We start from the raw sequence: 13,678 nt of genomic DNA, 5'->3' as shown, positions 1-13,678 counted from the left end.
ATTTTCAGTTTAGTTCATGAACTTTTTTGGACTATTTTTCATATTTATATACAAATATATTTTTGGTGGCAGTGTTTTTGAATTTTATTGTTCACGTATTTGATTATTTTCAATGATCACTTATACACATGTCACTGTTCTGGATGGTATATGTGCGCAGCTAACAGTTTATATCATTTTGCACTGTTATTTTTTTGTTATATTTATTTAAGTTGCAGCACTGTGATCTATTCACTTTCATCATCTTTTTCATGTTCTCTCATATATTGATTTCACGTTATATATTGATATCGATATTATTTTTGGAGTAATATTGCTTTTGAGCGCGAGGGCTCCCACTATTTATATATATGTTTCTATTTTATTTTATTTTTCTATTATTTATTTAATATATTGTTTTTTTCTCTTTTCCTCCTTTTTCCTATTTATTTTTCATTTTTTTAACTCCATTTTATTTTTTATGTATTCCATTTAATTTTCTCTTCCTCTTTTGCTTCTATTCATTTCCTTATTGAGTTCAGGTTCTCCGTTCCTCTCCTCTATTTTTTCCCCCTTCTGTTTTGGTGACTTTTGCTTTCTTCACTCTGCCTTTTTTCTATCCTCGGTGTCTTATACCTCCCCCGCCGGAGCCACGCGAGTTTGGCGTGCCTGCACACCTCACGTCATGGTTGTCATGACAGCAGCAGCCGTGGAGTCCAGAGAGGCGTTCCAGACAGTCCACGGCCTATGTGGCGCGTCGTTATTAGCCCTAGGATGCGTCACCTGGCAACAGGGACGCTTTATCCGGTTACCTGAGAGAGTATATCGGTTTTACATCTTGGTGATGTACCCGATCAGTACAGGTTGATCAGACGTCTGCATACTCACTGGGGGCCTCCCAGACATATACAGTTTTTGCCGAAACATTACAGTTGCATTAATCAGTCTGAATGATTATTTTATTAAACGGCAATAGGTGGGAAAATTACGTCAGAGGAGGGAGGTGTCACAGTTTTCCATGGTTTTGATTGGAGGTATGTTCCCATATATTCTCTGCTCACTGTTAGCACTTTTATCACATGCCTGACAAAGGGGTCCTGCGTGACTCTGAAACGTAGCACTGTTTCTGATGTGATCCTTTCTGCAATAAAAAGTTTTTGGAATGCTTTCGCAAGATCCATGGTGTGCTGGTGAATATGTATGTACCTGTGATAGATCCAGTGTCCAGCTGGTGATCGCTTCAGCACCCACATGTGCCTATATCCAGGAAGGTGTGCCATGGGAATATGAACTTTACTCCCCCTGAACACTAGCTAGCAAAGTGAGTAAAGAGAAATAAAATAGCATATATTCTGAAAAGAATAAAAAAACTGAGACCGGAGTCCCAGCAGGAAACCTAGGTCCTACTCCTTCTCTAGGCAGAAACAAACTGGTTTGCTGAGCTGAGCGTGTGTGGGTTATGCCTGTGGGGACAGCCCCGTGGGCGTGTGCATGTACATTTTTTCCTGCCTAGACTACTCCTGCAGGGGGCAGCATTACCCATTCAGCTGATGAAGATGAGGCTGCGTCTGTCAATGGACAATAGAGAAATCTATAGCGGAGAGTGGGTGTATACTAGGGATCGGCCGATATCAGTTTTTCGTTGCTGATACCGATATTTTGGCCATTGCATATATCGGTATCGGCCGATATTTTGTACATTTAAAGTTTTGAAAATTAAAGACAATTTTTGACACAAATCTGGTACTGAACATGTTAATTTTTGTTTAATGGCTGGCACCCTGTGGTGGGTGGCTGGCTTGCTGGCACCCTGTGGTGGGTGGCTGGCTGTCAGGCACCCTGTGGTGGGTAGCTGGCTGGCACCCTGTAGTGGGTGGCTGGCTGGCACTCTGTGGTGGGTGGGTGGCATAGGGGCTGTGGGTGGCTGGCTAATACAGGGCCTGTGGGCGGATGGCTGGTACAGTGCCTGTGGCTGGCTGGTACAGGGCATGTGGGTGGCTGGCTGCCTGGCAGCCTGTGGTGGTTGGCTGGCTGGCACAGAGGCTGTGGGTGGCTGGCTGGTACAGGGCCTGTGGCTGGCTGGTACAGGGCATGTGGGTGGCTGTCTGTCTTGCACCCTATGGTGGTTGGCTGGCTGGCACAGAGGCTGTGGGTGGCTGGCTGGTACAGGGCCTGTGGGTGGCTGGCTAGTACAGGCCCTATGGGTGTGGGTGGCTGGCTGGCACCGGGCTGCTGTGGGTGGGTGTATGGCTGTGATACACTCCCGCGAGACTAGTCCCGACTCCAGACAAGGCTGTCCAAGGTGAGAGAGGCTGCCTAAGAAGGCAGAATGACGTCACGAAAATAATCGGCAATATCCGTAACTTCTGGAGCCAATTCCAATATATCGGGGAAAGTGCATATCGGCCTTGCTGATAATCGGTTGATCCCTAGTGTATACCTCCTGGGACTGCCCGTAGGCATAGTCAAGCTTTTTCCTGCCTAGTGTCCTACTCCTGTAGGGGGCAGTATAACCCAATGGTTAAAAAGAATCAGGAGCTGTGGCCATCAATGAACAAAAAAGAAAAATGGATTACCATGTAAAAATTGGTCGCAAATCATAACATGCAGGGAAGGGGGGGGGTTCTGCATGGAGATAAAAGGGCATGAGAAGTAAATTGGGCTTTATTAAAAAGCGGTTCTATCAGTCAGAATAACACAGTCCTATGGGTGAGCACCAAGTTTGCCAGTAACAGATAAATGTAATTGCATAGATTTCTTTTTTCCCAAATATAGCTAATCAGCTTAACCTAAAAATAAAATGAGGTCACTAACAGGCAGATGAAGAATACACATAACTTTTATTATTATTAACAGTTAACAACTATCTACCATATGATGCATTGAGGATTAAATACAGGAGCTGTTCTTAATTATTTAAACACTGCTTTGATTTTTTTTATATATATTTATATATATACACACACACTATTCATCTGCAAGGATGCAGGATATACACAAATCCCCAAATACACAATCAAATGGTCCCAGTGCGTTCCTAACCTGGTTCACATAAGTCTGAAGGAGAGAGACAATAATGGACCAAGACCGAAAAAAAAAGGGTCAAGAGAGAGGGACAGAAAACAGTTGCTGTTGTACTGTAGGGATTACTATACTTAGGTCAATGCATTAGTACTTCAGCAAGAGAAAGCCTTTAACTGTTGCTATCCTGATCAATTATATTATCATTACACAAGGATCAGACAGCTTGAGTAATCTTCATGTATCACGTCACAAACATCCATTTTGCCTGTAGGCCCTCTCAGAGGGTTAATATCTATTGCAACATTTTACAGCTGAAGTAATAAAAGTGTAAGGCTCAATATGATAAAAGAACACCTCAGCTTGCACTTTTACTGGAGCTTACAACACATTCTTAGCACATGTTCAGCTTTAAACATTTAGGTTTCCTGCAGTTGTATGTGAATCGTGTGTATGTGAATTGAGTCATCTGCGTGACTTTTAAATTTAACTGACCAGCAGATCAGAACAGGCCTGTTTTATCCATTAACAAAACAATGATTTAGAACATATCATGGAATGAAACAGATCTGGGTTGAACATCTTTAGTGCTTCTGCTTATATCAGTTACTTGTTTACCATCGGTGCAGCAAACCTTATCAATCACAGGCTGAAATCGTAGGCAATCACACACTTTATATTCTAAGCCATTTTCAAAAGGAGCATTGATTTATTATTGATTCCACATTACTTAAGGAAAATCTGATTAAATATTGTCTGCTCATATAATATGAACCTTTTATTACATGGAATGGATAAAGGGGGTTGTGATGTAGGTTAGCTCAATAAGCAAAAGTGTCAATCCCACTGCATTTTTCTTATTCAATAACCCACCGGGGTTAACCTGGGTCACGAAGAAGGACTTCCTTGTAAAGAAACCAAGAGGCCAAGATTTGCATAGAGAGAAATGGCTGGATTTTTGTACACTTTATTTTACAGGTGCGTGTTGTATTGAGTGCGCTGCAAAAACACACATGCACAATAAACAAGAACTGGTGTAAAGAAACATAGAACAAGGGAGGAACAGCAGCAGTAAAGGGAATTAGTTAATTTAAAAAAAAAGTCTCTTGTTTCTGTTTAATTTAAAGGTAACTTTTGGCATTCTAAATCAAACATTTGCAACTCCCACCCCAACCCCCCCCCCAATGAACTTGCCTAACTTTGAACATCCCTCAGCCACCCACCCTCCCACCCCAAATTTAAGTCTCACACAGAGCCAAGGGGACATTCTTGCTTCAAAAAATGATGAGAGGCAACTGTTTACAGCACAGACAGACAACTGGGTTAGTCAACGCGTGTCAGGGACTGTGTCTTGTCACGGTTTAGGTTTAGTGCCAGTGTTTTATCTTCCCTTCCCCTAAATCACATTTCTGTCAGCCCATAAGAAATTCCATCCCATTCAAGTCTGCTATACCCCTGTCATGTCATGAAGCTGCTTCCCTGAATTAATAGACTAAGGTTACTTTCTCCTAGGTCAGTGTGTTGCCTGTCCATGCTCTTCCATTTAGTTATCCATTTGTCCATTCATCCAAATTCTATTTGCCTCCTAGTCCCCCAGCAATCCCACCCAGGTAAGCATGTCTGTGCTCCTCCTTGGCTCCTGGTCCTGTGCCGGCTCTAGTTACAGGTTGCGGTTTACTGGGGTCACATAGTTGCGTGGAAACATGCCAGTTTGACTGTGACATGTCCCTTTCCACCAGTTGGGGTCTGAGTTGTCCACGACCTGGATGAAATCTCCTCGTCTGAATCCAAGCTCTCCATCTTCCTGGGGGTCAAAGTCAAACAGTGCCTGCACATAGGTAGGTTGCTGTCGGGATGGAAAATTCAGAGGTTATTATGTATATTCTTTTAAACACATTCTAAATCATCTGAATCAAACTGGTTAACCTTCTGTACATGCAAAATAGAGCTTACATAAGGGGGTTGAAAATCAAACCCATTACATTATGGCTCATTTAATAGCCAAGTGTGAAAGACTGCACTGCCTAATATTCACATTTATAAATCATTAAAACCTTAAATTTCAAGACTATCTATAAACAGATGTACACCTTTCTCCTAATGCCCCCCCTCTATATACCTGTGTTAAACTTGTGGCTCTGTCTCCCCCGTGTACCTGTGGCACCTGCTCGATGTCACGTAAGAAGATCTGCTGGTTCCGGGACACAGATGTGGACCGGTGGTAGTCCACTAGCTCATTCAGGGAGTTAAACTTTACCACCCACAAGAAGTATTTCCCTGCCCCGTCTCGCAGGACCTTGAAATGCTGTACATCATTGCCAAACCTGTAAAAGGAAAAAACAATAAACAAGGGCACCTGAAAAACATACAATTCCTTCACTGGCTTCCACTAGCCCAACATATAAAAGTCAAAATACTAATCACATGGTACAAAGCCATCCACAACACTGCCCCTAGCTACATACCCAACCTCATCTGCAGATATCTTTCAAATCGTCTTCTCCGCTCCTCCTAAGACTTGCTGCTCTCTAGCTTCCTTGTTACCTCCTCCCATGCTCGCCTCCAGGACTTCTCCAGAACCTCTCCCATGCTCTGGAACTCCCAACCCCAGTATGTCTGGTCAGCTCCCACCCTGTCTGCCTTTAGGCGATCCTTGAAAACGCATTTATTCAGGGAAGCCTACCCCACCTCCACCTAAGAACTGTACTTGTGTCACCTCCATCAGATCATCCCCTGCAGCTATTACTTTTTGTACCACTTTCCCATTCTTTTAAAACGGAGGTTGGCAAGCCGTCAATCCCAATTTAACAGTCGACCGTGAGCAGCCAACAGGTAGATCGGGAACACAGTCCTGCATTGTCGGTCCTTCCGCTACCTTCAGTACCCCCCCCCCCCCTCACTGCAGAGTGAAGTGGGGGACTTATCACAGGGGGGGTTGTTATGGAGCGGGTGCCGGTGGTCAGGCAAAGGACACTAAATGTGAGCGAGGGGGGGGGGGGGGCAGAGGACACTGCTTTAGGAGGGCACAGGTCACTACATGGGGGGGAGGCGAAATTGTAATGGGGGAAGAGGACACTATGGGGGAGGAGTGAGATGAAGGGGGGCACAGGACACTACAGTAGGGTGTTATGTCGAGGGGGGCAGGACACTGGTATGTGGAGGAAGAAGACATTACTGTAAGTAGGGGGGGGGGTATGCACAGGACACTATGCTGTGTTTTTATTGGGGGCTTGATAGTCCCCTCCCCACCCCCCCTTCCTTACCCAGGGATCTTGGATATCCTCCATGTTGTCCAGGTAGATCTCAACCTATAAAAGGTTGCCTACCCCTGCATTAGATTGTAAGATCCATGAACAGGACCCTTCTATTCCTTCTGTATTGAACTGCATTGTAATTTTACTGTCTCCCTTTATATTGTGAAGCGGTGCGTAAACCTTAGGAGCTAAGCCCTCTGATTTCTACTGTATTAAAGTGTATTGTATTTGTACGGTCTACCCTCAAGTTGTAAAGCGCTGCGTAAACTGTCGGCGCTATATAATAATAATAATACAGTCTGCAAACAAGAAGCCTGTATCCAAGCTGCTAACACCATACAATAAATCACTTTGAATTTCCTGGTTAGTGTTAACCTTCAACCCTTGTTCCAGAAGTGCATAAAACCTACTCACTTGACTGACAGCGAGAAGTCCCCAGGGGCACTTTCACTTTCTCGGATTAAAAAGGCACCGTCATGTCTTTGTTTTCCAAGCATCTCCTCTGCTTTGGCACGTGGAATTTTGCCAAAAAACCAACTAGAAAAAAAAAGAGCAGCATATTTAATCACAAGTAAAGTTTAAAATTAATTTAATAATCAAAATAAAATAATAAAAACCCTTTTTGATGGTCCATAATTATTTCTATATGTATGCAGTTAGATGTAAAACATAAAAACTTGTCTCCAACCTACGGTGTGTATGAGCGAACCAGATGAAAAATCCTATACGTACACTACAAAAGTAAAAGTATATGCTTTAACCTCTTCCACACAACATTGCCTATTGGCCCCATAGTGCATCACACAGTACGACGACAAAAAATAGGCAATACTAGTCTGATGAGCACACAATTTTAAGTACACATGCACACACAGACAAATCTGTTGACAGCCTTAAAGCTCATCGAAACAATGCTTCATTCCTCTTGAAAAGTAATAAATTATATGCACTGCTGCCATACTTTTGGTATGTCAGAGTAAAACAAAAAGAGTTTTAAGAGAAAAATCACTGCTTATTGTACAGATATTGAAAAATGTTCTTGAAAAGACGTGTTTGCAGAAAAGTCTATAAGTATCTGGATCACAGTAAGTTCAGACTATTTTTTGTAATTTATATTACACATGTTTAGTCTTGTAACCAGTCAGTCCATTATTCTATTTAACCTGTTCCCATCAGCAGTATGCATATTTGCGGCCTCTTGGCAGGTGGGGTTTAAATAAGTTCGCCTTTTGCAACATTACACCCATATTCAGGGTGTAACATGCTACAAATCCACAGGCCCCCGCAATGTCACAGGCGGCCGCGATGTCACAGGCGGCGGGGATCTAGTCCCCTCGCTCTCTACCAGAATCTGCAGAAAACGCAGCCATGTGGGGCTTCCGCCTGCCTGGCAGCGACACTCATTTACAGAGTCCTGTGAATTTAAAACTACAAGATCCGGCAGTCTTTGTGGCTGTCGGCTTGTAGTACTCAAGGAACTACCACGGAGCTATTGAGCGCTGTGGTAGTTCATTGATGCTTCCCATTAATGTACGATGTACGGCTAAACAGCTTACACACAGAGCCTGCAAGAGCCCTACATAGCACCCATGAACTGCTAATCATGGGTGCAATTCTTTCCAGGCTCCCAAATAAAAAAATAATGCACATTTTTTTTTACCTGCAAAAAGATGTGCATTTAATATTTTTTTTTTAAAAAAAAGGTGAACTTATCCTGTAACTCCGAGAGGCCACATATATGCTGCCCAAATGTAAGCAATTCTGTGTTGAGCTCGAGTACCGTGCAAGCTCTCAGCACAGTTACCGTCGTTCATATGACCGGAATTCCCACCTCTGCCTCCCAGCATTTAGAACTCTTAAAGGGCTGGTCAGCGGGATGGGGTTAAATGGAGAAAAATAGTCACCCTGCTGTATGGTATTGTTGTGTGCACCATAGGGAACAGCGCACAGATGAATCAAGAGATAGAGAGTTGTCTGAGGAGAGGACAGAAGAAAATAATACTGACCAGCATGTAAAACTGGTAAAAGCAAAAAGACCATCTCCAATGATCTTGATGTTCCTGTGACTAAACATTTTACAACCGCAATTCCAAAAAAGTTGGGACGCTGTGTAAAATCTACAAAGAAACACCAGGACACCGATCTTCTCAGTGAATGGCTGTGCAGTGGGGCAAGTCAGTACAAGTCTGACCATTGGAGGACAGGCCAGGTGTTCTTGCAGCAAGGCCAAAAAAACTGACCTTGCTGGGAAGGATGTGCTTTTATGCCTAGCATGGTCAGCTTGAAATAGGAAAACAGAGGGACTGGGATTATCACCAGGTATTTCACATAAAGTAGGCAATGCAAAGAGAACAGGATACCTTTTAACACAACTACATGTTACAACATCTAGCAGGAATATAAAATGTTGAGGTAACATATTCCTTTTTTTTGGCTGGTTCATCAGGAACCAAAATTTGTACAGTGTACGGCTAGCTTTAGAATTCAGTCAGAGGAAATCAATCACTAAGCCCAAGTGTATGCTGGGATTTGTGCTAATATGTTAGCACATATTAGCACTCCACTGAACTCCAGACTTGCCTTCAAGTCTTGCAGAGTTGTACAGGCTCTTCTCCTATACTGAAATTGCTTACTTTGGAGAAAACTGGAGAGAGCAAAATCTGGTGCAGATCAACATAGAAACCAATCAGCTTTCAGTTTTTTTTTTGTCAAAGCTCAATTGAACAAACTGAAGTTAGAGGTTGATTGGCTACCAAGCACAGCTGCACCAGATTTTTCACTCTAAAGTTTTAGTTAATCAACCCTACTGTGCATTAGAAGCTGGAACAAGTCAGATTCAGCCTGATTTCTTAGCTGGAGGGTTTGCAGCATCATCTAGCACACTCCTGCCCAGCTGAACTTTCTCTAGCCCACCTCCTTTCATTCACTGAATTTAAGTTCTGCCAATCATGGAGTCTCAAGCATCACATGTGGGCTTTATCAAGGGCAGTCAGCTGTTTTCAGGAAGCTATGTACTGCCCCTCCCATCACCTATGACCTGTGTGCATTGCACAGAAAAGCACAGACACTCTTTGATGACATCATTCGGTATAAAATACATTGTGCAATGAAAATTTCATTAGAATGCTCACGAAGGGGGGAGGGATTAACCAAGCAAGGAAAAATATAAATGGATTAAACATCAACTTTGTCATATTCTTTTATTTTTTAAACAATTAAGGACCAGGCCCATTTCGGACACATGTTGTTTATAAGTTAAAATCAGTATTTTTTGCTAGAAAATTACTTTGAACCCCCAAACATTATATTTTTTTTTACCTAGAGAATAAAACGGAGATCATTGCAATACATTATGTCACACCATATTTGCACAGAGGTCTTACAAACGCAATTTTTTGGGGAAAAAATACACTTTTTTAAATTATAAAAATTGGGATTTTTGACTTACTGTAAAATACATTTCTCTGCTGTTCATTGACGGACACAGCTTCAGATTTTCTTGACTAATGGGTTATACTGCCCCCTTACAGGAGGACACTAGGCAGAAAAAGAATCTGGCTATGCCTATGGACAGTCCCAGGAGGTATACTCCCTCTCTCTGCTATAGGTACTCGGTTTTGTTGCAAGCAGTGTCAGAAGAATTACAACTCCACAGAGGGGTGGGTACTGTTTCCCTCAATTAAATCAGTCAAAATTTCCATTTTCTCTTTTGTTCATTGACAGACACAGCTCCTGATCTTCTTAACCATTGGGACGTCCCAAAGCAGCGTTAAACATGAGGCGTGGGAACAGTGAAAAAAAACTCCCAAGGCTACATATAGCCAACCAGGTAAACAGGAGCTCAACCAAAACAACTGGAGCTCACCTGAAAAAAAAAAACAATACACCCTCAAAGAGGACCAGATCCTCTAAACAGCAGCCTTGCGGCCAAAAGATGCATTTGCATATGACAACACATCTACTTTAAAAAACGTTGTGAAAGTGTGCACCGACGACCAGGTGGCCACCTTGCAAACCTGCGCCACTGACACCCGATGATGGAAGGCCCAGCAGGCACCGAGGACCCGAGTAGAGTGCGCCGACAGGGAAAGGAGGAATCTGACCCCTGATGGAAAAGCCCAGAATCACCGTCTGTCTGATCCATCTGGAAATGGGTCGCAGATGAAGCGGACAACCCTTTCCGGGGCCTGTCCGTGAGTACAAATAGTGAGCCTGACTTCCTAAAAGACTCCTTAGCTGCCAGGTGCACACTAAGGCCCGCACCACATTCTAGGCATGCAATGCAATTTACTTCAGGTGTTTCGGTCTGGGACACAGGGAAGGCAACACAATGTCTTCATTCAAATGAAAATCAGAGACAACCTTTGGGAGGAACGAGGGACAGGGGCGAAGAACCACCTTATCTCTGTGAATCACCAAATAAGGTGAACGACAGGATAATGCTGCCAATTCTGACACCCTGCGTGTAGAGGTGATAGCCACCAAAAATGGCACCTTCTGAGACATCGTAAGCAAGGGAATCTCCCGAAGATTCTCAAAAGAGGCTTCTGGAGGATGGAAAACACCAAATTGAGGTCCCTAGGCAGCAGAGGAGACCTCACTGGAGTAACCGAATGTTGGACACCTTGAAGGAAGGTAAGCACCAGGGAGTATGTGGCCAAGGGTCGTTGGAAGAAGACCACCAAACCCAACACCGGGACCTTGATGGTACTCAAGGCCAATTTCTGTTTAATCCCTCATTGAAGGAAGGTGAAAATCCGAGCCACCAAGAAGGAACGAGGATGATTTACACCATGCAATGTACGGTGGCAGATCTTTTTAGAAGTAGATTTCCTTTTAGGTTTGAAATCACCTGGTGTTCAACAGCCAAGCCGTCAAAGCCAGTGACTGTAAAGCTGGATGGAAGATTAATCTTTGGAAAAGCAAATCCTCCCTGAGAGGAAGCTTCCAGATCAGCGTACCAAGCCTGACAAGGCCAGTCAGGAGCCACTAAGATGACCAGAATCCCTTCTGCCTTGATCCTGCGTAGAAGTCTTGGCAGAAGCTTGAGAGGTAGGGAGAGTGTAAATCAAACAATACTGACCCCACGGGTCCACCAACGCGTCTGCGGCGTCTGCCACAGGATCCTGTGACCAAGCCACAAACCTCTGCACCTTTCTGTTGAGCCAAGACAACAAAAGATCCACCTCGGGGAAGTCCCATCGGAGACACAACTGATGAAACACCTCCGGATGAAGGGACCACTCCCCTTGGTCCCTCGGAGTTTCAAGACATTGATCAGTAGTCTGGACTCTTCCAGTGACCAGATCCCTGGATCAGAATTTTTGCCAAGGATGCCTCCCTAGCCAGACAGGCTGGCATTCATGGTGGCAACTGTCCAATACAAGGGGAGGAAAGATTTGCCTAGCTGAAGCGCCGGAGAACGAAGCCACCATTATCAAGGACTCCTTCGTTCCCCTGCTCAGACAGATCTGATTGTGCAGAGACTGCCGAGACTTGTCCCATTTGGCCAGAATTTCCCTTTACAGGGACCTTGTATGGAATTGTGCAAACGGAACCACCCCAAAAGTAGACACCATTAGGCCCAGCACCCGCATTCTAGTCCGGAGGGATTACCATCTGCTGGTCTGCAGGAGACAAATTGCAGCCTGCAATTTCTGTAGTTTGTCCAGAGGAAGGAGCACTGTTGCTAAGGACGAGTCTAGAGTCAGACCCAGGTAGTGCAGCTTTGTGGATCTAACCAGAGCAGACTTCTGAAAATTCAGAATCCAGCTGAACTCCCTCAGAGTTCATATGGTGATTTCCAGGTTTACAACCAGAGCAGTAACATCTAGGTAAGGGTTAACCTTGTGGTGCATTGTTCCCCTGACAGGTCAGTAGGTAAATTGCAGTTCAAGTTTCCAATAACAGCCAGTACTTTCCCCACGGCTACTACTCACAAGATGCAGCCAATGCCTCTGATCTCTCCCCTCACCGGAGAGACAGCTTGTGGGTGATGACTGTGTGCAGGAATGGTTCGCGTCACTAGCTCCTCCTATGCGTTGCGTCACAGACACGCCACATCCACCCAGAGGATGTCATGTATCTGTGATGTAACACGGACGAGGAGGGACCCAGGAGGGATCCCTAGGCCTCAGGACAGACCCAGGCAGGATGGGGGGTCCTAGCAGGAGCCCCCACCAGATACGAGCCCCCCCCCCGCACAGTCAATCGCCCGGTCACCGGTGGCGCACACCCCCTCTGCCCGGCCCCCGTCGCCAGCACAGCACAGCACCCTGCCCCCCGGGGGGGGGGTGCCTGATGGGAAGGAGGATAACATGGGCGTCTGACCATCCCAAGGAGGGGCCCACATCCACCCCAAAACCCTCCAGGGGGAGAGGGGGGACATCTACTCACCATACCAGGAACCAGGCGGGCACCCCTCGAGACAGATCCCCTCGCCATCGAAATGGGGGGCTGTCGGCCAGGAGGAGCTCTGCGACTCAGGCCGAGACCCAGTCGTACGCTACCTCGCAAGGCGTTTAACTCGCAGGCCAGCCCCGTCCAGTGAGGATATGTCGCAGCCAAAACCAATGGTTAGGAAGATCTGTGTCCGTCAATAAACGAAAGAGAAATAAGAAAACCGTAAATTTAATTCAGATTTTTGGCTTACATTTTCTTTGGTTTATTACCACTCTCCTCTCCCCAGCTGGCATATATTTATATGTTCCCCTACATATTCTGTGCACTGAACTTGAAAGGGTGCACAACCCATACTAGAAGGTCCCTGAATGCAATTACTGAAACAATTAATCAATGTAAATTATCAACATTGTAGTAGTATTTAACCACTTTCAGACCGGAGGATTTGGCTGCTCAATGACCAGGCCCTATTTTGTGAATAAGCACTGCGTGAATTTAACGGACAATTGCCTGGTCGCGCGACGCTGTACCCAAACAAAATTGACGTCCTTTTTTTCCCCACAAATAGAGAGCTTTCATTTTTTCACATTCTTTTATATGAAATTCTCCAAAAAAAAAAAAAGTAAAAATCTAATTTTTTTAACATTTTAGGCCAATTTGTTTTCTGCTACATATTTTTGGTAAAAAAAAAAAAAAAAAATCGCAATAAGCGTATTTTGATTGGTTTGCTGCCTGTCACACGCACTGGCTCCCCCGCTGACGAGTGGGGGCGGGAGTGTGCCTCCGGCGGTGCGCGTTCGCCCCCTAGCTCCTCCCAGGCGAGCGCCGTACATGGCGCTTTGCCTGTACGAGCCAGACTGCCGCAGCGGCGGCTGGTCGTAAAGTGGTTAAAACCCTGCCTAATTTTAAAAAGGTTTTTTTTTTTTTTTATTACATCCACTGTCATTGATCATTTTTATATACCTATATTGATATTTTTTCGGTACAGATACTCTTATTACCCCTCCTCTGGCCGGCCGTCC

General features: G+C 44.6%; 1 protein-coding gene across 2 annotated transcripts in view; it reads right to left on the bottom strand.

Annotated features, from left to right (window-relative positions):
- Nucleotides 1–2,800: 2,800 nt before the first annotated feature.
- Nucleotides 2,801–13,678, bottom strand: part of GRB2 (growth factor receptor bound protein 2) — a 169,545-nt gene continuing 158,667 nt past the window's right edge. Inside the window, exons 4-6 of one of the 2 annotated variants that reach the window (XM_082271910.1) lie at nt 6,669–6,791; nt 5,120–5,324; nt 2,801–4,846 (exon numbers count right to left, since the gene is read on the bottom strand). In XM_082271910.1, the coding sequence (XP_082128036.1) occupies nt 4,661–4,846; nt 5,120–5,324; nt 6,669–6,791 (514 nt within the window). In that variant the 3' untranslated portion in view covers nt 2,801–4,660. The remainder of the gene's footprint in view (nt 4,847–5,119; nt 5,325–6,668; nt 6,792–13,678) is intronic. The other variant, XM_082271911.1, reaches the window with a different exon arrangement.

The sequence above is a fragment of the Pelophylax lessonae genome (assembly GCF_965119305.1).
Source record: "Pelophylax lessonae genome assembly, chromosome: 11".
Taxonomy (NCBI): Eukaryota; Metazoa; Chordata; class Amphibia; order Anura; family Ranidae; genus Pelophylax; species Pelophylax lessonae.
This window is presented reverse-complemented; position numbering and strand designations above follow the sequence as displayed.